Consider the following 25571-nt stretch of genomic DNA (forward strand, 5'->3'; position numbering starts at 1 on the left):
GCCGTTGCCTTGTCAGGGCCAGATCAAATGAGTTTGAGGGCCTTACATGGCCCACAGGCCAGATGTTCCCCACCCCTGCCATAGAAGAATTGATGCAGTTGAGTTATGGTGTTCGACAAGAATACTGAAAGCACCATAGACTTCCAGAATTTCAAACAAATCTGTGTTGTACGAAGTATAGTCAGAATGCTCCTTATGATGAGACACATTTCTGACCTATTTTTTTCAGGAGGGATCAGTCCCTGGTGAAGGACATAATGCTTGTTAAAGTGGAGGGTCAGCAAAAAAGAGGAAGACTCCCAATGAGATGGATTGGCAAAGTGGCAGCAGCAATGGACTCAAGCTTAACGATTGTGAGGATGGGCCAGAACCAAGCAGTATTTCGTTCTGTTGTGCAAAGTTCGCTTTGAGTTGGAGCTGACTTGACAGCACCTAACAACAACATAGCACTGTAGCACAGTACTGGACTGTTAACTACAAGGTTAGCAGTTCTAATCCACCAGGTGCTCCTTGGGAGAAAGATAAGGCTTTCTGCTCCAGTAAAGATACACAGCCTCAGACACCCTACTCAGGGTCATTATAAGTCAGAATCAATTCAATTGCAGTGAGTTTGACTTTTAGGTTTTGAGTTACAATAGGAGTCCCAGTGATACAGCGTTTAAGCTTTCAGGTGCTGGCCCGAGGCTGGTGGTATGAATCCACCAGCTGCTCTGTGGGAGAAGATGTGGCAATTTCCATAAAGGATACCAAATTGCACTGCCATCGAATCGATTCCAATTCAGTGATCCTTTAGGACTGAGTAGAACTGCCCCTTTGCGTTTCCAAGGCTTTGTATCTTTATGGGAGCAGACAGCCTTATATTTCTCCCATGGAGTGGCAGGTGGGTTCAAACTGTTGATCTTGCAGTTTGAAGCTAATGCTTAACCCACTAAGCCACCAGGGAGTGGATTCCAACACATAGTGACCCTATATAGGTCTCCTAAGGAGCAGCTAGAGGGTTTGAACCTCTGGCCTTATAGTTAGCTGTCCAGTGCTTATCCTACTGCACCACACCAGAACTCCATAAAGATTTGTTGTTGTTAAGTGGTGTGGAGTCGGTTTCAGCTCATAGCAACCCTCTATAGGGTTTCCAAGGCTTTACATCTTCCTGGGAACAGAAAGCCTCATTTTTCTCCTGCAGAGCAGCTGGCGGGGTTGAACCATGGACCTTGTGGTTCCTGGTCCAATGCTAATCATATGAGCCACTGCACTCCATTAATGATTGCAGCCTTCAAAACTCTATGAGGTAGTTCTTCTCTGTCCTGTAGAGGCACTATGACTCTCAATTGGCTTGAAGGCATTATGTTTAGTCACACTCAACTAATATGGTTCTATTTCCATACTTGATACTTATATTTGACAACTTAAATTCTGAGAGGAAGGTAGGAGACCCCAGAAGCATTTTCTAGGCCTTGGCAGAACTTAGTCTGGTAAGGACAGGGGAGGCAGGTTGAGAAAGAGGGTGTAATCACTCATTCCTTCAAGCATTCTGTCATGTGCGCTGGAAGATTAAGATGCTCAGGGTAAAAGTGATTTCCTTCAATATGTTTCCACATGTAAGGTGTGAGAGTAGCAAACTGGGTGGACTAGTTATATGGATCCTGCAAACTCCCAAATAAAATAATTAAAGACAAGGACATTTCCTTCTCTTCTATAGCCAAAAGGCTCAAAGGTGTCTCCTATATTTAAAGAAGGAATTTAGAACCACATGGAAATTTTAAATCAAAATTAGTAGATATACATATATTTGAAACTGTTGTTGTTAAGTGCCATCGAGTCGGTTCTGATTCATAGCAAGTCTGCACAGGATTTCCAAAGAGCGACTGGTGAGTTTGAACCACTGACACTATGGTTCAACCAACCTTTCGGTTTTCCTACAGTGCCACACCAGGATTCCATAACGCCTTAAGTGAAGTCCTAATGGCTTAAGTGAAATCAATAGAGCTCAGCAGGTAAGAGCTTGGTCTAATAGAGTTTACCAGTTCTGGGCTCAACTTCAGCCTTGGTCGCTTACAAAGGGTGCTTCCTTGGGTCCGTCTGTTTTCCCATGTTCCATCTGTTTCCTTAGCTGGAATACTGGTCTCTATCTCAAAGACTGGTTGTGAGGATAAAATGAGATAATGTCTACAAAGAAGCACTTGTTAGAGTGCCTGAAACAGGAAGCATTCACTGAAGGGCACCAGTTCCACAAAAGGGTTGACAATAAAGACAAGAATGGAAATTCATCTTCTCAAGTCAGAAAAGGGCCTCCAAAAGAATCCTTCTCCAGGATTCCAACCAACCCACTCTTCCCAATGTTGGCAGGTACATAAATGAAGGATGGCTTTATTGGTTTTTGTTTTTTAAAGAAATGACTAGAGTAAAAGGGAAGAATCACATGATTAATAATATTGAGCACTAACTATGTGCCAAGAGCTCCAGTGTGGCTCCACAGAATAAGTACCGGATTGCTAACTGCAAGGTCATCAGTTCAAACCCACAAGATGCTCTTGGAAACCCTGTAGTTGTTGTTAAGTGCCATCAAGTCGATCCCGACCCATAGCGACCCTGTATAGGGTTTCTGAGAAATGGCTGGTGAGCTTGAACCACCAACCTTGCAGTTCAAATGGCTTTGCAGTCTGGCACATTAACCCACAGTGCCACACCAGGACTCCTTGGAAACCCTAGATAGGGTCAAAACAGACTCAACAGCACACAGTAACAATACCGATATGCCAAGCATTTTACTAGCCATTTAATTTCAATTTGAGATCAAACTGAGATTGATTCCCTACTTCACCACTAACTAGTTATGTAAACTTGAGGAAAATACTTAGCCTCAATTATGTTATAGTTAAATACTATTGAGTTGGTTCCAACTCATAGTGGCCCTGTGTAGGGTTTCCAAGGAGTACTTGGTGAATTTGAACTGCCAACCTTGTTCAAACCGACCTTTTGGTCCAGTGTGTATCCTACAGTGCCACACCAGGACTCCTGCCTCAGTTATAATGCCTTACTTTTCTCATCTAAAAGACAGGGACAAAAATGACTTATTCCTAAGTCTACCTGCCATAGAATTGTTATGATTAAGTGAGTGTGCCAAATGCATAGAATTGAGTCATTAATCACTTGGTCTTAGTCTCTTTTCCTGCTTCTCTCTTCCCCCCAAAGTTTTAGTAGTGGGCTGTCCCAGCAACTCAGTTATTTTGGAGGGATTGTTTGTTTCAGCTACCTAGAATTTCTGCCTCTTTCTGATTAAATCCAGTCTCATGGTTCGACTTCTGAAAATGAATCAAGAAAAATCCATAGATCACAGCAGAATACTCTCTGATACAGAGTAAGAAGATGAACGGCCTGAGACGTAAAGCACTGAAAAGACACAGTGGCCACAGCAGTAGCTTCCAGCACACCCGTGGGCATGAAGACAGCGGTACTGGACGATGCTTCCTTCTATTGCACATGGGATCTCCATGAGCTAGGCTGATTCCAAAGCAACTAGCAACATCTGAAGAGACCTACAAAACTTCTTTCTCCAGGCTAGACCTCTTTCCTGAACTCTGGAGTCATAATAATCCACTTATTCAACATCTCCACGTGTACATTCAAAAGCTATTATGAGCCTACTAAGTCCATAGTTGAATTATTAATCTCCCCTCTCTTATTTCCACTACCCACAGCCTTCCCCACCTCATTTGAGAACAAATCTATCATTCTAGTTACTCACTGCTAAAACCCTCGAGTCATTCACGACTCTTCTTTTTCTCAAACTCACATCTATGCCATCATGAAATCCTGTAGGTTCCACTTTCAGAATAGATTCAGGAATCTCACAGCTCTACTGTCACCACCTTGATTTTGCTTGGACGACATCATTGGCATCCACACTGAATTTCCTACTTCCACTCTTACCTCATAACAGTTTATTCTTAACACAGGAGCCACGATGATCCTTTTCAAGAACAAGCCAGATTCCACCACTCTTCTGCACAAAGGCATTCATTTCACTCAGAAAAGATCTGAAGTCCTTATAATAGCCTGTAAGGGCTCCAGTGATCCCTTACCTCATTGCTGTCCTAGCCAAGAATATACTACCTTCAAACCTTTGTCCTGTAGTTCCATTTGCCTGGAATGTTCTTCAGCTTGGCTAATTTCTGTACTTCCTCATAAGCCTTTCTCACATAAAATTTTTATTATCCCTGCTTTTCATGATCATTCTGTTTAGAAATTCAGTTCCCTAAATGACAATACCAGCCTCATCATTCCTGATCCTTTACTTTAGTATTTATTGTCTAGCACTTTTCACCTTCTAAACTATAATTTACTCATTACGTTTATTGTCTTATATCTGCCACCCCAACTAGAATGTAAGCTCCACAAAGACAGCAATATTTTTTATGCTTTCATTCATAGATTCTAAGCATCTAGAACTCTGCTTACTATGTAATATTAGCACAATCATTATTTACTAAGTAGATATCCACAAAATATATTCTCTGAGGGTCTGGTTTATTAATTAACCTAAGAAGATTAATTGACTTTCAAATTCAGGATCTGGACATAGGAGCCATGCTCTGTCCATCATACTTTCTGGCTTCCAATACTTATTTTCATTCATTCCACTCATGTTGACTAGCAGTTGGAAGGTCATTTAATAAAGTACACTTATTAGGTCAGAGAGTGAGACAAATGACAAGGATTAGCCAGCGTGGGTCATTGGTTTCCAGTAGTAAGCTTAGATCACTTAGATGAGTTTCCTTAAATAATAATTCTTGTTTAGGTCAAGTGACCAAATTGGACTTTGGCCGCTGGACAATCCAGTGACATGAGTCCAAAGAGGAAATATCATTTTCCCTAATGTCGTAACTATCCATGCTTCAACACACCTTTGCCATTTGACATCTTGTGAAAGGAATTCATCCGGATAGTTTGGAGATCTTGTTTCCTCCAGATGAAGAGAGAGCATTGCTGGGAGAAGGAAGTCTACTCACCAGGATGAAGACAGTAAAGAATATAACCACAATTGCAGCAGTGATGAACAGCTTCTTCCGGGGAAACACAGCAGCAGGAAGGAGAAACACTAGCGCAAAACAGATGGCACCTCGTAGTCCTCCATAGGCGATGATAAACTGATCCTTAAAAGTCAGGGGAATTGTACGGAACCAGTTAATGACCTGAGTCAGGACGAAGACACCTGAGAAGAAGGACAAAACCAAAAGAAAGTGAGCTGTGTGAGGCTAGGTGATGAATTCAAAGATTTCAAGTATTTAAGGATGGACCTTAGGGTCTCCTCCCTTTTTTTCCACTCTAGTGGTTACGAATCGGGCTGCAAACCTTAAGGTCAGCAGTTCAAAACTGTCAGCTGTTCTGCAGGAGAAAGAGGAGGCTTTCTGCTCCCGTAAAATTTATAGCCTCGGAAACCCTGTACAGGGTCTCAATGGGTCGGAACCGACCCAATAGCACATAACAACAACAACAACAACTTATTCTACTGGAGTCCTGGTGTGGCACTGTAGGATAAACATCCAACCTCAAAGTCGGTTTAAACCACCTCAAACCATCACAAAGCAGGTGGTACAAACTCACCAGCCGCAACTCAGAAACCCTACCCAGGGTGGTTATGAGTCAGAAATGACTCAACCGCACTTAACAACAACAATGTTTGTTCTACTAGGCTCTTGGGTCTTTGTTGTTGTTGCTTCAGGATCATGTGGAATCAGAGATGTTGCTGCTGGTGAGTAAGCCAAGTCAATTCATACTCATAGCAACTCCATGGCACAGAGCAGAGCTGCCTCACAGTGTTCTTGGCGGAAATCTTTATGGAAGCAGATTGCCAGGCCTGACGCCCACAGAGCTACTGGGTGGCTTCTAACCTCCAATTCTCAGTTAGTAGTCAAGTGCCTAGCCACTGTACTACCAAAGTTCCTCTCAGAGAAGCTAAGTGAGGCTAATTTGATTTCTAAGAAAGGCATAGAGATACTCAGGGAAGAAGAGATCATATTGGGAAGGGAGGTAGAAGAGAAGCAGCAGCAGCAGCAACTACAACAACAGAAAAGATGAGAGGAAATCAACCCCATTCTTCTAAGTGTGAATGTGTATTGTTTCATCATGTTTTGTTTCAGGAATCAAGTGTGCATTACCCAGTGCTCGCCAGATCAAGCAGAAGGCCAGGGTGAAGCAGACGAAGGCCCAGTTCCACTCGTGGTTCTTTCCAACGGTGGACACGCCCATGAAGATGAAGATCAGGGTCTCGCTGACGCTGCTCAGCATTTTCATGAAATATTTGATGGTCGTGTAGGATTTTTGAGATACGTTTTCTTCCACATACTTATTCATAGTCATTGCACAGGCTGTGATTCTGAAAGAGAAGATACAACATACGACAAGGAACCCTGTCAGAATGCAGGAGTCAGCACTTGAGAGCTAAATCGTGGCTCTACCCTTCTGCCCATGCTCAACACATGACTGACTGGTTTCTATACGTGACCGTGAGTTTCCTGTAAACTTTAGGTAACCGACTTCCTCTGGAGAACATCAGTATCCATGGCTTGAACTACCTGGCTTCACACACTTTTAGAATCCCACAGCTTTCCTTTCCCTTGATCCATATTCTTAAGTGTCTATGGACGTCAACACCCTCAACTATCCTGTCAGCAACTCAAATCAAACAAATTAAATTAACTCAAAATGGATTATTTTCATTAAAAAAAAAAAAAAAGAGAGAGAGAGAGAGAGAGAGAGAGAACAATTTCTTCTCATATATTTTTTATTCCTTCATGGACTAAAAGTTGATTCTTGAAACTGGGGTCACATTGGACTTCTCTCCCCTGCCACACCTTCTCTGCGTCCTCCATCCCCCCAGCTAATCAGCCACAGGATTCCTCATCCTGAATCTTTTAAATCCACTTCCTCCTTTCTATCCTCATGTCTTAGTTCCAGGTTTTAACTTGTATTTATCTGCTATTTTAACTTTTGGGAAATGTTAAATATATATACTTATATATATGAATGTTGCTGTTGTTAAGTGCAATTCCAACTTATACAGACCCCAGATAGGGGTTCTGAGGAGCAACTAGTGGGTTTGAACTGCTGACTTTGTGGTTCATAGTCCTAAAGCAGGCTCTGAAAATTCTTTAAGGAAAGAAAGTTATTTTGTTTTTCACAGCATTCCCCAAAGCTTTGCACACTATAGAAAATCAAGTACAAACTCCTAAGTTGGTCACCACACCAAAGCTTTTCATGTTCTTCCCTTAATTAACAATTTCAGTTCCACATCTGCTTTCTTTCCACACCCGTGCTTTCACTATTTACAATTACCCCAAATGCACCCTTGCTCTTTATTGTCTTCTTGTCTTCTGTGCACATCCACTCCTCTCTAGAATGTTCCTCATGACCAACTCAAATGCCTTCCACAGAGGGAAATTTAGTAGGAGGTAAATTGCAAAGTTTTAGGTACCATCTAATGTGATGTACTTACTGTCAAGTATCAAAAGGATTTCATCATGAGAAAATGAAACAGGAGAGAGAATTAGATGGAACTTCTCACTCAGCAATCGCCACGGCATATGTGCATTGCTGGTAGAGATTTATAAAGTGTTCCATCTTCTCATAACTCCAGAGCTACAATGTCTTTACATACAGCCTCCCTCCTCACTACCCCTGCCAGGCAGTGTGCTCCTAGCCTTGAGAAGATTTTTTGATGTTTTAAGAAAGTTCCCCTATTCTTAACGTAAGAATTGTTATTGTTATTGTTGTTGTTGTTGTGAAGTGTCATTGAGTCGATTCCGACCCATAGCGACCTTGTATAAGGTTTCTAAGGAGCAGCTGATGAACTTGAACCACCGACCTTGCAGTTCAAATGACTTTGCAGTCTAACGCATTAGCCTACAGCGCCACACCAGGTGTCATCAAGTCAGTTCTGACTCACAGCAACCCTGTACAGGGTTTCCAAGGAGCAGCTGGTGGGTTTGAACCACCAACCATGTGGTTCAAACTGCCCTTGTGGTCCAGTGTTTATCCTACAGCACCACACCAGAACTGCAGCATAAAAATGTTGTTTGTTGTTAAATGCTGTCGAGTTGGTTCTGACTCATAGCAACCCTGTATAAGGTTTCCAAAGAACAGCTGGTGGGTTTGAACTGCCAACCTTGTGGTTTGAAGTCCAGTGCTGATCCTGCAGCACCACATCAGGAGTTAGCATAAGCATGTTGTTGTTGTTGTTGTTAAGTGTCGTTGATTCGGTTCTGACTCATAAAGACCCTATAGAGGGTTTCCGAGGAGCAGCTGGTGAGTTTGAACCACCAACCTTGCAGTTCAAATGGCTTTGCAGTCTGATGCATTAGCCCACAGCGCCACATCAGGATTCCACATAAGAATTGTTGTTGTTGTTGTTAAATGCTGTGAGTTGATTCTGACCCATAAGAATAGAAGGATACAAATGAAGGGACCTAAACTTCTATGAGCACATTTCTCTACCAGAAACAGTTGAGTTCTTCATAGAGCAAACATGTACATTCACTTCTGTGCCTCATAAACAAACACACAAACACACCATGTACTTATCTATGCACTGAGTCCCAATATCACTGTCCCCAGACTGAGCAGGTATTCCTTTTAGAAATATAGGATTAAAAAATGCATAGTTGACGTAGTTTCCCCAAAGAAAGAACAGGCTTATTAAAAAGGAGCTAATAAAACTCTGCAGCCATAAACACATGGCATAGCCTTTGAATAGCTGAAGCTTGTATATTAATTGCCACACTTATGGCATCCTTACTCTGTGCAGACACTGTACAAACCTCTGTGTGGATTATGTCACCTAAACCTCATAACAAGCCTCTGAGGCAAGTCCTATTATCATTTCCATGTTAACAGGTGAAAGAACAAAGGTAGGCAGAGGTTCACTTACTCAAGATTACACTGCTCATAAACGGTGGTGCCAGCAGTGCAAGCCAGGCAGTCTGACTCAACGCCTGCACCTTAAAGACTTCACCTTAAAGACTCTCAGTCTTCCCAGACACAAGGGTCTATGAAAGTGGCCTTCCTCTCCCTTATGAGGCCCTTGCTCATCCCTTTCTTAAGCACAAGTTTGACCATGTCAGTTTCCTATAGCTACTATAAGAAGTTATTACAAACCAATTGATACAACACACTTATCATCTTCCAGTTCAGCTATAAAGGCTATGCCATGTGTTTCCAGTTCTGGAAAAGAGATGAACAAAATCATCTTCAGCAGGTGTCAGCAGGTCTTCTGGAGGCTCTAGAGAAACTCTGTTTCTCTCCTCGTCTAATTTCTAGAGGCTGTCTGCATTCTTTGGCTCATGGCTACATCACTTCCATCTCTGCTGTCTAGTTGCACCTCCTCTAACACTGACCCTCCTCCCTCCTCTTCAAAGAACTGTTGTCTTGTAAGGAATGAATAGTTAGCATGTTTGGCTGCTAACAGAAATGTTGGCAGTTTGAGCCCACCCGAGGGGGGTTCCTCAGAAGAAAGGGCTGGTAAACTACTTCAGGAAAATCATTGAAAATCTTATGGAGCACAGTTCTTCTTAGACGCACATGAGTTAAGCGTCTCTATAAGTCAGAATAAATTGAACAGCAACTGGATGGTTGTGATCACATCAGACTCACCCAGACAATCTAGTATAATGTTCTCATCTCAAGATCCTCAACTTCATCACAGCTGCAAAGTCCCATTTGCCTTATAATGTGACATACTGATAGGTTTTATGGATCAGGACATGGCATCTCTGGTGGTCATTATTCCACCTACCCACTATTGGTGACATTCACCTTTCTTCTTTCATAAGAAAAAAAAAACAAAACACATATACCCCAGTACCCCAGGAGATCATGAACTCAACTTCACAAACACTGCTTGGCACCAAAGGCAAGCAAGATCATTGTTACTCAGAGGTGACATGAAACACAAAATACTGGACCCTCTACCAGCAGGCAACAGAGACAATGGAAAAGAATAAAAAGTGATATCTCTCCTAGCAATCTAACACAGAAGATCTTACTGGTAATCACCGGAATACAAACCATTAGCTAACTAGAGTTCTAGAGATCTTCATGTTTTCACTTTTTAGCCTAATTTTTCTTTAACTATAAATACAAAAAGACTTTCCCATTACAAAGTAATGAGGGGGATGGGTGGAAAAAACAGATTAACTTGATCAAGAATCTGAGTCAGAGAACATTCATAAGACATTTACAAAGCAGCACAAACTAGTGAACATTTCATAAATGGTGCCAAATGTGTCATAAAAATATAATATAAATTCTCTAACGCTCTGAAAAAGATATTTCAAAGTAGTTTTATTATTAAGTACTTAAGCTTAACAGTAAATGTGGAGAATAATGATTACCAAAGTGCTCAAATTAAAAAAAAAATAAAACATCAGTTATATAGAAAGTTTAAACTCCTTTGTTTTCCCCACACTAACCCTATCCCCTTATCTCCTACCCTGTTATTGATGTTCAGAGTTGATTCTGACTCACAGCAACCCAGTATAGGGTCTTTGAGGAGCAGCTGGTGGGTTTGAACTGCCCACTTTATGGTTCACAGTAAAGTACTGATCCTACAGCCCTACATCAGAAGTCCTACGGTTGGCCAATATCTTGTTGTGTTTTGCTTTTGTTCATTCAAAAAGTGATTTTGATGAATGTGTCGAATTTCCCTAAAGAATCATGCTGGTATCATTCATTGAGCAAAAAATCAACTACATAGAAAAAAAAGTCAGTTCATCACATGAGCAATTTAGCAAAACTTTCTATTTAGAAATTATTGAAAATGTAGTTCCAATATAAGTGTGAAAAATAAATTAATTTTACATGAATGGCTACGGGATCATTTTCCATTGCTTTGTATCCTTAATATGACACCAGGCGCGATGCTCATGTGTTTGCCAGGCATTTTACTGTAACTTAATGCTGTTTCCTACCAGCATAAAGTAACACACTTAAGGGGGACAGAAAGTCCTTAGCAGGCACTGAGAGCCCAGCCCACAGTAGTGTACTGTTCAGAAAGTGTACGTGCGTCTGCTATACTGATGTACTCTCCGGAGCAGGGACAAATGACAGGATTGTACCTGTCCTGATCTATCATGTATGCCATAATGTATACGACCTATCAAGCAAAGGCCTGGAGGTGTCTTCATTGCAGAGAGCTTTGCGTTGTAGTATAATCAGACTTGAAGTCAAACCAACTCACTCTTAAATACCATTCTAATTACATAAAGTTATTAATGTGTGAGAATCAGGGTAGTGCCTGCAAAACAGGAACACTGAAGTAGGAAACCTTCTCTGGCCCCTCTTATAGACTAATGTATAGAATTGATAGTCTTCTCCACCGCTTTAAATTTGAGTTTCCTACATTTTTTTCCTGAAAGAGTCACACAAGATTTATAGAACCAAGGAACATTATGCGCTAATACATGGCCTCAGCCTTACTGGGTTTGGAGTATGTGGTTAAAAGTGCGTCCTTGGTCCCAGGGTCCTATCATAGCATCTCTCGGTAGCACACATGCTACATATAGGCAAATAACTTCTTGTATCATTACATGGACATGTCGACTCTATGCCTGAAGTTCATTGGCTTTCCTCATTCTGCAACTTCAGTGTGATAATACCACCACCATCATGATAACCTGAATAGACTTTTTACAGTTTGGAATCATCTAATTGAAATTCTTCACTCTAAAACTTATTAAAAACATCAAATTGTGTTGTTGGTGGTGGTTGTGTGCCACCGAATCAGTTCCAACTCAGAGGTTTCCAAGGTTGTAAATCTTTACAGGAACAGTAAGTCTTGTCTTTCTCCTGTGGAACAGCTGGTAGATTTGAACTACTGACCTTGTAGCTAGCGGTCCATCTTGTAATCCACTATGCTACCAGGACTCCTTAAACAAAACTATAGGACTTTAATGTGTCCCATGTAACTTCGCTACACCACCACATACTGCAGTGTCTTGTGTGCTGCTGTGATGCTGACCCTAGGTCACCAGCATTTTACATACTAGCATGTGCACCTATGATGGATAAGCTTTTGTTGAGTTTTCAGACTAAGACAGACTAGGAAGACAAAGGGTCAGACTACTTCTGAATATTTAGCCAATGAAAATATTATGATAGCAACAGGACATTGTCAAATATAGTGCCGGAAATAAAAACATTATAAATAGAACATTATCAGATGTAGTGCCAGAAAATGAGTCCTTCAGGTTGGAAGGCACTCACAATATGACTGAGGTCTGAGTAGACCATAATGACATAAACAAAACTTTAGGGACCTTCAAGTGCTGATGGGCACAGCTCAAAATGAAAAGAATCAGCTGCAAATATCCATTAATAATTGGAACCTGGAATGTATGAAGTATGAAAATTGGAAGTTGTCAAAAATAAATTGGAAATAAATAAATAAATCAGAATGCATAAAGATCCATACCCTAAGCATTGTTGTTGTTGTTAAATGTCATTGAGTGGGTTCCGACCCATAGTAATCCTGTACAGGTCTTCTGAGAAGCAACTGGTGAGCTTGAACTGTCAATCCTGCAGATCAAACCAATTTTGCAGTCCAGAGCATTAACCCACAGCACCACACCAGGACTCCATCCTAGGCATTAGTGAACTGTAATAGACTGGTACTGGCCATTTTGAATCTGACCTTCATATGGATTACTATTCCAGGAATTAAAAACTCAAGAGGAATGGTATCACAATTATTGTCAAAAAAGAATATTTAAAGATCTATCTTGAATAAACACTCCTGCAAGACAGAAACTCAAAGGGAACACATGGCCACACTGGTCTACTGGTGAGTGGAAGTAGGGGAAAGGCAGCAATGACAATATGGACTGAGTTAGACCATGTCCATAGACTCCCTTCGACCTGGAGATGAGAGAGAGATGAAGGGCTGGTTGGTCCAAAGTGTAGTGAGACCTGGGAACATCTGAGCCCATGGATAAGGACATAGCCACAGACAGCTGGAGTTGAGAGTGAAGTGTCCATCTAATGTATCGTGAGGGGAGATGCCTAAGAACACCCAAACTTACAAATAGTACCTATTTGACCTAGCTTTAATGGCTTGATGATCAGAACTTGACTAGAGGAAGATAAAGAAATTTGATAAAGGAAACAAGTGTAAATTGCTACAATTTGATGAACTTGACCTGTACTTATAGATATAGTAGCTCAAAATACCAACTGAGAGGGAGGGAGTCTCACACCAACAATCAATCCTATCCCTGTAGACACAGAGTTGATAGGGATGGGCTACTTAGACATTGGCTACCTAAAAGTGGGGAGGGTGCTACAAAGGCACGAAGTAACTGGCTTATAAGTTTACAGGAAAGAGTTTAGTTTCACAATGTGTGGGGGAAGGTATAAGTTAACAGGGGATAGACAGGTCTGGTAAAAGGAGATGGGGATAAGATTCTTATGATTCAGTAGTGAGTAATTGTTATCATTACTAATTGTGGCTGTCAGAACTGTAAAGGTAGAAGTTTTGTAATAAAAAGTGGGGCGTAGTTAATCTTACAGTCCAGGAATTGAGAACACTAAGACCATCAAGGGAGAAGAGCACGAGCAGAATGTGGGACCCTATCCAAAGCAGCGATACCAGAGCTGGAGGCAGAGATGACGACATAGAGAGATAGATCTGAGGACTCTAGACTCATGGAAAGAGAAAGGCTGTGTGTTGGCAGCCAGGAGACAGCCTTGTAGAATGTGTCCTTTGGTTATTCAAATGATTATGTATTTATGATTATATGTAAAAATATTCTGGTTTTTTGTTTTTTTTCCTGACTGTTCTTGTGTACATCAAAACAACAAAAAAACAAACAGAGGGAATAGAAGCAAATACTGTTGAATGATGATGCATGGATGGGATTGTAATCATTGCAATGAAACGAAATATGATAGTATGTGTGCAAAACTGATGTTTTCCCATGTAACCAATCACTTAATTCACAATAAAAACTTTATATATATATATTGAAGTACAGTGTTTTCTGTGTAAGGATATCCATATGCCTACAAGGAACACCAGTTAATACCTCTATTACTCAAATTTATACACCAACCACTAAAGCTGTTGCTGTTAGGTGCCACTGAGTCATTTCCGACCCACAGCAATCCTATGTACAACAGAACAAAACTCTGTTCCTCCACCATACTCACAATTGCTGATATGCTTAAGTCCATCACTGCTGCCACTGTACCAATCCATCTCATTGAGAATTGCCCTTTTTTCACTGGCCCTCCACTCTACCTAGTATGATGTCCTTCTTTAAGAACTGGTTCCTCCTGAAGTATTAGAGGTGGAAGTCTGACCTTGGCTTATAAGGAGTATTCTGGTTGTACTTCTTCCAACATAGACTTGTTTGTTGTTCTGGAATCCACTTTTAAAATTCTTCTTCAACACCATAACTCAAATGCATCAATTCTTCTACAGTCTTCCTTTTTCATTTTCCAGCTTTCATATGCATATGAGGCTACTGAAAATACCATGGTTTGCATCATGCACACTTTAGTCCTCAAACTGACATCTTTGCTCTTCAACACTTTAAAGAGATCTTATGCAGCAGATATGCCTGCTGCAATATATAGTTTGATTTATTGACTGCTGCTTCCATGAGTATTGATGGTGGATCCAAGAAAAATGAAGTCTTTGACAACTGTAAACTTTTCTCCATTTATCATGATTTTATTTATTGGTCCAGAGATGAGGATTTTTGTTTTGTTAACATTGAGGTGCAACCCAAACTGAACTGTGGTCTTTGATCTTCATCAGTAAGTATTTTAAGCCCTCTAAAGCTAGTGATGGTGAAACTGGGGAATTAGAGTCTGAAATTGTTCAAGCATGCAATGAAGATGCAATGATAATAACTAGTGATTGGAATTTGAAAGCTAGAAACAAAGAGGGAGGATTAGAAGTTGGAAAATATGGCCTTGGTATGCTGGAGATTGAGTGATATAAGTTTGCAAGACTAATGACTTATTCATACCAAATACCTTTAAAAAATAACATACACATGGATCTCACCAGAGGAAATGCACAGGAATCAAACTGAAAACATCTGTGGGAAGTTTTGATGGAAAAGCTCAATATCATCAGCCAAAACAAGGCAGGGGCAAACTCTGAAACAGACCTTTAAGTGCTCGAACGCAAGTTCAGGCTGAAGCTGAAGAAAATAAATACAAGTTCACAAGAGCCTAAACATGACTTGACCATATTCAATCTGAAATTAGGGGCCTTCTCAAGAACAGATAAGATGCATTAGGCACTAATGATCGAAAACCAAAAGAGCATGGTATGAGATCAAGAACATAATGCAGGAAGAAAGCAAAAGGTCATTAAAAAGACAGGAAGGCAAGAAAAGACCATAATGAATGTCAGAAGAGATTCTGAAACTTGCTTTAGTGATGTTAAAGTGAATAAAGAAATGAGAAATTAAAAGAGCTCAACAGAAATTTCAAAGAGCAGCTCAAGAAGATAAAAGTCAAATTGTATAATGAAATGTGCAAAGACTTAGAGCTAGAAAATCAAAAAGTAAGAACATGCTCAACATTTCTCATGTTGAAAAAACCTGAAAAATAAAATTCAAGCCTTTATTTGCAATATTGAAGAATTCTATGGGCAAAGTATCAAAAGACAATGGAAGGAATACACAGAGCCACTGAACCAAAAACAAATGGTGAATATTCAACCTTTTCAAGATAGCACACAGCACCAAAGGAAGAAGTTGAAGCTACACTGAAGGAATTGGTGAAAAACAAAGCTCTAGGAATTGACAGAATACAATCTGAAATATTTCCACATCAGCAGCACTCGAGGGGTTTACTCATCAATGACAAAAAGTTTGGAAGACAGCTACCTGACCAACTGATTGGAAGAGAGAGATACATATCTGTGGCCATTCCAAAGAAAGGTAACTCAAAGGAACGTGGAAATCATCAAACATCATTAATATCACATGCAAGCAAAGTTTTGATGAAGATAATTCAAAAACACTTTCAACATTATATTGACAGGGAATTGCCAGAAATTCAAGCCAAATTCAGAAGAGATCATGAAACTAGGGATATCATTACTGACACCAGATGGATCATGGCTGAAAGAAGTGAACACCAGAAAGATGTTTACTTGTGCTTTATTGATTATGTAAAAGCTTTCAACTGTGTAGATCATGGCAAACTATGAGTAGCTTTGTGAAGAATAGGTATTCTAGAACATTTAATTGTGCTCATGAGGAAGCTGCACACAGGCAGCTGTTAGAACAAAACAAGGGGACAGTGAGTGCTTTAATCAGAAAGGTGTGCACCGGGTTTGTATTCTTTCACAACATTTATTCAATCTATATGAATGGCATCAGGATTGGAGGAAGACTTATTAATAGCCTGTGATATGCAGATGATACAACCTTGCTTGCTGAAAGCAAAGAGGACTTAAAACATTTGCTGATGAAGATCAAAGACTACATATAATTTCAGTATGGATTGCACCTTAACAAAAATCCTTACCATTGGACCGATAAATAACATCATGATAAATACAGAAAATACTGAAGTTGTCAAAGTGTTACTTGGATCCACAACCAACACTCATGCAAGCAACGGTCAAAAAAATCAAATGACATATTGTATTATGTAAATCTGTTGCAAAAGACCTGTTTAGAGTGTTAATGAGCAAAGGTATGAGCTTGACAACTAAGGTGTGTCTGACCCAAGCCATGGTATTTTCAACCGCCTCAAATGCATGTGAAAGGTGGACAATGAATAAAAAAGACCTAGAAGAATTGAACAATTTGAATTATGGTGTTGGAGAAAAATACCATGGACTGCCAGAAGAACAAACAAATTCATGTTTGAAGAAGTACAGTCAAAAGTTTCCTTAGAAGCCAGGATGGTGAAACCTCATCTCTCATACTTCAGACATGTTATTAAGAGGGACCATTCTCTGGAGAAGGAGATAATGCTTGCTAAAATGGAGGGTCAACAACAACAATAAAAAGACCCCCCAAAAGATAGACTGACATAGTGGCAGCAACAATGGGCTGAAAGGAAACAACCAACGTGAAGTTGGTGCAGGATTGGGGACTGTTTCATTCTGTTGTGCATAGGGTGGCTATGAGTACGAACTGACTTGATGGCACCTAATAACAACAACAACAACATTACTTTTATTAGCCGGTATGTGGCGCTGTGGGTTATGTACTGGACTGCAAAGCCGGTTTGAGTCACAAGGTTGGTGGTTCAAGTTCATCAGTCACTCTTCAGGAACCCTATACAGGGTCGCTATGGGTCAGAACTGACTTGATGGCACTTAACAACAACAACACAACCATTATGTTATCTTTTTTTTCCCATTCCATGTATTTCTCTCTTTTATTATGGCCATATTTAGTTAATATAATTGTCACTAATAACTTAGTATCAACAAATATTTTCTGAAAATCTACTCTGGGCTAAGCCCTGTGCTGGCATTGTTGTTGTTAAGTGCCGTCGAAGTCTATTCCGATCCATAGCGACCCTGTATAGGGTCTCCAAGGAGCAGCTTGTGAGCTTGAACCACCAACCTTGCAGTTGAAATGACTTTGCAGTTTGACACATTAACCCACAACGCCACACCAGGATGATGTAAACCAAAGGAGATGCAGTGTCTGCTTTCAAAAGTGCATTGTCTTAGGTGAGCAACAATCATAAATAGATCATTGTAACACAATATTTTGAATGCTAGAAATGAGGAAGGTGAATGGTCGTTTTGGGGTGCAGAAAAAAACTGCTAATTCTGCAATAAAAGGGGGGACTTTGTGCAATGTTTTCATGGGTAAGTACAAGCTCATCAAACAGAAAGAAGAGGACTGAAGTAATTCAAGGGAAAGAAGTGGACCCATGCAAAGGCATGGGAAAGATAAGCAGGGTCGGATACCCAGCAGACTGAGGAATGGTTCTATGAAGAGGGAGATTATGTTCAGAGATTAGGATAGAGAGGCTGAGGTCAGATGATGAACTCTCTGCTTAGGAATTTAGTTAATTCTCTAGGCAGAAGAGAAAAAGTGAGAGCTTCTCTCTTTGATCATATAACTAATGTCTACCTTTCCAAAGATTGTTGTTATTGTTAAATGTCTTCGAGTAGGTTCCAACTCAGATCAATCCTGTATAGGGTTTCCGAGGAGTGGCTGGTGGGCTTGAACCACTGACCCTGTGGCTAGCAGTCCTGGTGTGATGCATATCCTACAGCACTCCTTCTAAACATTAAACATCAATGCTTATGAGATGGAAAAAGTGCTGTCAATGGTTGGTATGTCATTACTTGGTACATGTCAGTGCTTGGTACATGATTAATACATGATCTACATTAATAACTAAATGAGTGGATTATGTAATAGGAATAATGGTAGGATTGGAGTCCTGGTATGGTGCTGTGGATTAATGCACTGGACTACAAAGTCAGTTTGATTGCGAGGTCAGCGGTTCAAGCTCACCAGCCGCTCCTCAGAAACCTTATACAAGGTCGCCATGGGTTAGAACCGACTCAACAGCACCTAACAACAACAAAAACAACAACAAATGATAGGATCAGCACTGGACTGCAAACAAGGTCGATAGTTTCAACCCGCCAGCTGTTCCTCAGAAACTCTATACAGTATCACTCTAAGTCAGAAACTGACTGGACGGCACTTAACAACAAGAGGGTGTGTATTTTGGAAAGAGGGTCCTGAAGGATATATGAAGAATGGATGTGGATGGGCATTGATCAGGAGATCTGAGAGACTTTTTGTTTCCTGCAATGGTTTGTCACTCTGTTTTCAAAATCTATTGCAGCAACTGGCCCACATCATATTCCAAAGCATGTCTGTGTTTTGACAGGAGTTAGGTGCCATTATGTGGGACTACATGGAGGTCAAGTATGTATAGAATTTGCTCGTGCATTCTACTTTGTTATTATCCTGCCTCACATTATGCTTTAACATAAATGTATGGTGGTGGTCGCCAATACAGAGATGGAGATGCTGAGCACTATAATTCGTGGTTTTCACATTTGCCAGCAATTGAGGTTTTCCTCATCACCAAGAGAGTATCATTCTAAATATAGGACAGGCAAAATCCAGGCCAGCTAATATGATCCAACAGTCTTTAGGGGAGGAAAGACTTTCTGAATGGAAATTTCCAACAAGTTTTCTTTTTTCTTTTTTGCTATAGTACTCCGTGACTTCTTTACAGCATTCAATATAGACTATGTTCCATAGCTACTCGTTTACTCTCAACCAGAAAGCATACTTTTAAAAAGCATGGGCTAGAGAAGTGATATCAAGTAGATGTTCAATTCATGCAGGTTGAGTCTCGCTTAATGACGATACAGAACCCTTCATCTGGGTGATCATGATCACCAGCACCAAAGAAACCAAGTAATAATTCTGAAGATGAGTAGCGAAGGAAGATTTCTGATTTATTGTTAAGTGCTGTTAAGTTGGTTCTGACTCATAGTAACCCTGTCTGCATAGGCTTCAAATCTTTGTGGGAGCAGAAAGCCTCAACTTTCCCCTGTGAAGTAACTGGCATTCTTGAACTAAAGGTCTTGTGGTTCTTTGTCCAATGTTTATCATATGGGGCCACTGCACTCCCCCAGATCTCTAATGTTGTTGTTAAGTGCTGTCGAGTCAATTCCAACCCATAGCAATCCTGTACAGGGTTTCCGAGGCTGTAAATCTTGATGGGAGCAGAAAGCCTCATCTTTTCCCAGTAGAACTGCTTGTAGCTTCGAACTGCTGACCTTAAGGTTCGCAGCCTGATTCGTAACCACTACGCTACCAGAAGAGCTCCATAGCACAGATTTTAAAAATACCTATGTTTACATTTTGTAACATGTCTTACAAAATGTAAACATATATTGCTGTATGTTTACATATATATGAAGAGGCTATGCCTCTGTTGATTCAGTTTATAAATACAAGTGCTTACATTTTTGAAAAATTGATTCTCTAATTTCTATTCCCATGTTAAGAGGCTTTTTCTGTAATATGAACTGCTGAGAATTAGAGTTGAACGGGCAGAAAAAAAAATGTTTCAGAATTCCTTTTCTCCCATTCCATATCTTCGTGTGGTCATAAATATTTCAGAAAAAAGTAGTTCAAATAATAGTTGTACATTCTCATGAAAAACTTTTCCAAGATAATGAAACTATATTCCACTGATCCACACCAAGTATTAACATTTATGAAGAACAATTAAAATGCTTTCACTGTATTCACTAAAGCCAAATCTTATGGTGACTCAGGGTACACCATGTATGTTCTCAGAATAAAGCACGTAGTCATGTGAAGTAACTTAATTACTCCAGGGCATACTGTATAGTGGATTACCTCGTCCAAGAAACCCGGAAACAAAGCAAAACAAAAGCATGAACTCGATATGTGAGAATATATCAACAAAGATTGTTTTTCAGAAGAATATCCAAACATTAAAACTGAACAATCTTTCCTAACTTATAAAGAAACAAAAAAAACAAAATAATGTTGACATATTGTAAATGTTTGGAGCCCTGGTGTGGTAAGCACTCGACAGCTAACCACAAGGTTGGTGGTTCAAACCTATCAGCTGCCCCTTGGAAATCCCGTACAGGGTCACTATGAGTCAGAACCGACTCAATGGCACCTGACAACAACAACAAAACATTTTATTTACATACATACATAAAGCTTTATCCTTTCAAACGTACATACCAGCTGTTCATTAGAAACCTTAGGAGTTGAAATTTAATGTCATGAATTTCCCACAGCTTCTGTTTCTTCTTTATATGATTTCAATTCAACTACTGGTTATAGACCACTTATTGAGCACTTCAAGTCATCATGGTTAGACATAGGGAGAGAAGATATAAATGATCACAGTTCACTGTCAAAAGTGTAACGAAACACAAGGTGTCAAGGGACCCACAGGAGTCCAAATGACCTGAGTTGATGAGCATTGAGAAAGGTCTCTAAGAAGCAGGAATATTTGATCTGATGGTAGTGGTGGTGGTGGTTGTTGGGTGCCATGAAGTCGATTCCGACCCATAGAGACCCTATGGGTTTCCAAGGAGCAGCTGGTGAGCTTGAACCACCAACCTTGCAGTTCAAACAGCTTTGCAGCCTGGCACATTAACCCACAGTGCCACACCAGGTGATGGTTAGGTGCCACTAAGTCCGTTCTGATTCATAGTGACCCTGTGTAGGGTTTCGAAGCTGTAAATCTTTACAGAAGCAGAAAGTCTCATCTTTCTGCCGCAGAATAGCTGGTGGATCTGAACCGCTGATATTGCAATTAGCAGTCCAGCTTGTAATTCACTAGGCTACCAGGCAGGGCTCCTTAATATCTGACCTAGAACTTGATAATACACTTAAATTTTTCCAAGTCGAGAACTACTGGTATGCTTTCTGGTCATGGAGTTGGTAAGACCTGAGTATGAGAAACACACATGAAAAAACCCTGAGTCAGACACATACACAGAATGTTCTCATGGTTCAACACGAGCACTGGACACATCAGAAACAGGTGCTGCTTTCCAGAAGCTCCTACTCTTCCTAACATATATATCAAAGCAGTGTTTCTTTTAAAGTGTGGGCTGTGGACCACACGAAACCAAATTCATTGGAAATCCATGGTGAAATACAGATGTCTGGGTTACATACAAGGCTTATGGAATGGGAATCTCTGGCTGAGACCTAGGATTTCACATATTTTACAGTTTTCCAAGTGATTTCTAAACACATCGCAATTTGAGGAAAGTAAGTCAGAGTACAGGAAGAGAATTCAGAGGAAGAGGAAGTGAGCTGAGACTTGAGTCATTTTGTTTAAAATTGTATTTGTTATTGCTATTAAGTTCGGTGGAAGTGGTTCTGACTTATAGTGACCCTGTATAGGGTTTCTGAGGAGCAGCTGGTGAGCTTGAACAGCCGACCTTGCAGCTTAAACTGACCTTACAGTCCAGTGCATTAACCCAAAGCTCTACACCGGGATTCCAAAAATTGTATTGGTGGTTATGTGTCGTGGAGTCAGTTCTGACTCATAGCGACCCTGTACAGGGTTTCCGAGGCTGTAAATCTTTACAGGAGCAGAAAGCCTCATCTTTTGCCCATGGAACAGCTGGTAGTTTCAAACTGATGATCTTGAGGTTCACAGCCCGATTTGTAACCACTACGTTAGAGGATGAAAATAAGTGCTAAGATGAGATTTTCAGGGGCTGTTGTGGATTTAATTACCCTTTGTCACCTAATTTCCTTACCCTCTGTCAAGTTTCATTACTTGGTTCCAAGTTGAAGTTCCCATCTTCTCTTGCCCGTCAGATGATCCTCAGTGTCTTCATTCTAGCCCTAGTCTCCAGTTGGGAGTCCTGGTGTGGCACTGTGGGATAAAGCACTAGACCGCAAGGTTTGAACCACATGGTCAGCAGTTTAAACTCACCAACCGCTCTCTGAAAGTCTTATACAGGGTAGCTATGAGTTGGAACTGACTCAACAGCACTTAACAACAACAACAATAACAGTTTCCAGCTGGAGTCTTGGCATGGTGCTATGGGAATATACTGGACCACAAGGCCCATTTGAACTACAAGGTCTGAGGTTTAAGTTGACTGGCTGCTCCTCGGAAACCCTATTTAGGGTTGCTATGTGTCAGAACCAATTCTACAACGCTTAACAACAACAGCAAGTCTCCAGCTAGGTAACTTGGCTTGACTTCTAATAGAGTTTCCCCACACTTGCAGCCTGTGATTCCTCGGGTATGGGAGCTTAGCCAATGGCCCTAAGAGTACCTAGGCTTGTCACCTCCAGTGTTTACTCAAGAGTTCCACTAAGATATTATCATTTTGTATGGGCAATGAGGTAAAAATGTTTAGGAAGCATTATGAGACTATATTCACCATAAAATAGAAATGCAACTGTACAACTTCACTGCTTACAGTTCACAAGCCCCCACTGTCTACAGATCAAAAAACAGGCCAAAACTGTATCTGTATGTCTCCTCAGGCTTATAGAATGTGTCCTTTGGTTGTTCAAATTGTTATATATTCCTGATTGTTTCTGTGTACATACTTGTTCCCCCAAACACACACACACACACACACACACACACACACACACACAAAAAAAAAAAAAAAAAAAAAAAAAAAAAAAAAAAGCAAATACTGTTGAATGATGATGCACGGAGGAGATTGTAATCATTGCAATGAAATGATAAGTATAAATGTTTACATGTTCTCCAATGTAAACTATCACTCAATTCAAAATAAAATCTTAAAATAAAACAAAAAAACAAAACAAAACAAAAAAACCCAGACAAACTGTATGCCTTTTTCTCTTTCTCTTTCTCAGCTAGAGTTGAGTCATACTGAAAAACTCCTTGAATATAATAGGGAATTTCACCTTGGAACCTTGTTATACTTCTCCCACTACCCAGAATACCCTTCTCTTCATCACTTATTATGTTATTAAGTGTTGTAGAGTTGGATTTCCAACCCATAGCGACCCTGTATAGGGTTTCCGAGGTGAACTTGAACTGCCAGGCCTCCCAGTTCAAAGCAGACTTTGCAGTACAGCACACTAACCCACAGTGCCACGCCAGGACTCCAATCCAAACACTAGGGCCTATATAATGACCTTTCTATTGAAACTTTTTCTAATGGGAGCTGGGGAAAAATCTTTTAATTCTCCAGTGATGGTTTCAAAATATAAATCCTCATTTGCTTTGACCCTGGTTTCCTATTTTGGAAGTGGCTGACCTAGGAGAAGGAAACCATCCTACAGAGAAAGATAAAGTTAATAGTTGGAGATGATCTTGAAGATATGAAAGTCTCTGGTACTGTTATCTCTAAAGCCAAATCTGCATCACCCCTATTAAGACTTTGCACATACATATATTTTAAATTTGCCATTGAGTCCATTGTAACTCCTAGGGTCTTCTAGGGCTGAGCAGAATCACCCTATAGGGTTTCCAAAGATGTAAGTTTTTTATGGGAGCAGACTCCTGCAGCTCTCTCCCATGGAGCAGCTGGTGGGTTTGAACCACCAACCTTTTTGTTAGCGCTCAGGCACTGAATTAAGGCCCCACTCCTCCTTTCTGGTTTACTCTGATTTGATGTGGGTTCCTCTCACTAATGCAGAGCTCCCTGTACTGTTAGAGTTGGGTGCCTGGCTACAAGGGTCACAGGTGACTCAAGTTACTTCAAATAGCCAGGGATTAACTGCAAGAGCACATGTGGGAAGACTGAAGCTTGGCCAGGTCTCCTAGGAACACTGAAAGTGTCAGACTTCATGTTTGACTGAGGTAAGGGAAAGTAGCAGCAGAGATAGAGGGGGGTGAGAACACATTAGGAAATACTATAGCATCAAGAGGCACTACACACAGCCTTTCCTGGCCAAGAAGATCAACAGAGAAAATCTCTAGGCTCACACCAGGCCATCTCCCACTCTTATGTAGAAATCTACTGAGAAATGAATATAGGCTTCTTAGATCACGGTAAAGATATAACAGGTTTTTCCCTTAGGACACCTGTTGCATTCTTGGTAGAGCAAAGCTTGACCCCAAGAATAATTCCTTGCTTTAGCCCTCTTATAAAAGGGCCGTAAAACACCATTAATCACATTGCCATACTTCCCATGCTTAGCAGTACTAGCAGGGTAGTAACAATACACTTTGTTTCAGTGTTGGATTTCCAAAAAATATTGCTATTAAAATAGAAAAGGGGTTTATTTACCAGTAAATATAGAACACTCTACATTTCTGACTTATCTTGTATTCCAGTTAGACTTAATAATGACTAAACAGTGAGTTTTGTCTTATCATTGCAATTCACCTGTACTAAACAAGGGTTTGGAAAAGGAACATGCCACTTTAAATCGTAAGCTTTGGACAAAGGGAATCTAGTGATGGTTTGATCCTCAAACCAAGTTACTTTTTACAGTGTACTTGAAACACAGCATAGCAGTGACATTATTATTGTTCTTTCTTTCTTTTTCTTTTGTTTTAAATGAACACAGAGCACAGCCAAAGAATAGTCCAAGAAACAAAATGAAACACAACCAGTATTATCCAGTTCTGTTCGACATCTCCATTCCTCCCCTAGATCTCTGGGAATCAGTCCTTCATTTAGGAGCAAACTGTGAAAGTTTCATGTAATTTAAATTCAGATGGAAAACACCAAGTTCCTTCCTTCCTAGAGAACTCATGGGTTCCTCTTAAATCTCTTCTATTATTTACACTAAAGGAGAAGAGCCCTAACCACAACCATACAGCATCAACATTCTGTCTCTGGCCAAATGCCATTCGGGAACGTGATCAACTTTCACAAACCAGTCAAATACAGTTGCATACTGGGTTTTATTATGCACTTTAATGTTTCTTACTAAAAAATTACCTTTTCTATTTGCGTCTCAACCTAAAATTCAATTTGTTTTTGGCCTCTATCAAAATCAAGTCTTGTACTTCACTAAGGAAGAAATCAGGGCAGCCAACAAACATATGAAGAAATGCTCACGATCACTAGCCATTAGAGAGATGCAAATCAAAACAACAAT

The 25571-nt window shown here is 40.4% G+C and overlaps 1 protein-coding gene across 1 annotated transcript in view; it reads right to left on the reverse strand.

Annotated features, from left to right (window-relative positions):
* The window catches only part of SLC9A2 (solute carrier family 9, subfamily A (NHE2, cation proton antiporter 2), member 2), a 154678-nt gene that overhangs the window by 43248 nt on the left and 85859 nt on the right, over positions 1–25571 (reverse strand). Inside the window, exons 4-5 of the mRNA XM_006870731.1 lie at positions 6156–6373; positions 5007–5209 (exon numbers count right to left, since the gene is read on the reverse strand). Of these exons, the coding sequence (XP_006870793.1) occupies positions 5007–5209; positions 6156–6373 (421 nt within the window). The remainder of the gene's footprint in view (positions 1–5006; positions 5210–6155; positions 6374–25571) is intronic.

This window comes from Chrysochloris asiatica, unplaced genomic scaffold (assembly GCF_000296735.1).
Source record: "Chrysochloris asiatica unplaced genomic scaffold, ChrAsi1.0 scaffold00150, whole genome shotgun sequence".
NCBI lineage: Eukaryota > Metazoa > Chordata > Mammalia > Afrosoricida > Chrysochloridae > Chrysochloris > Chrysochloris asiatica.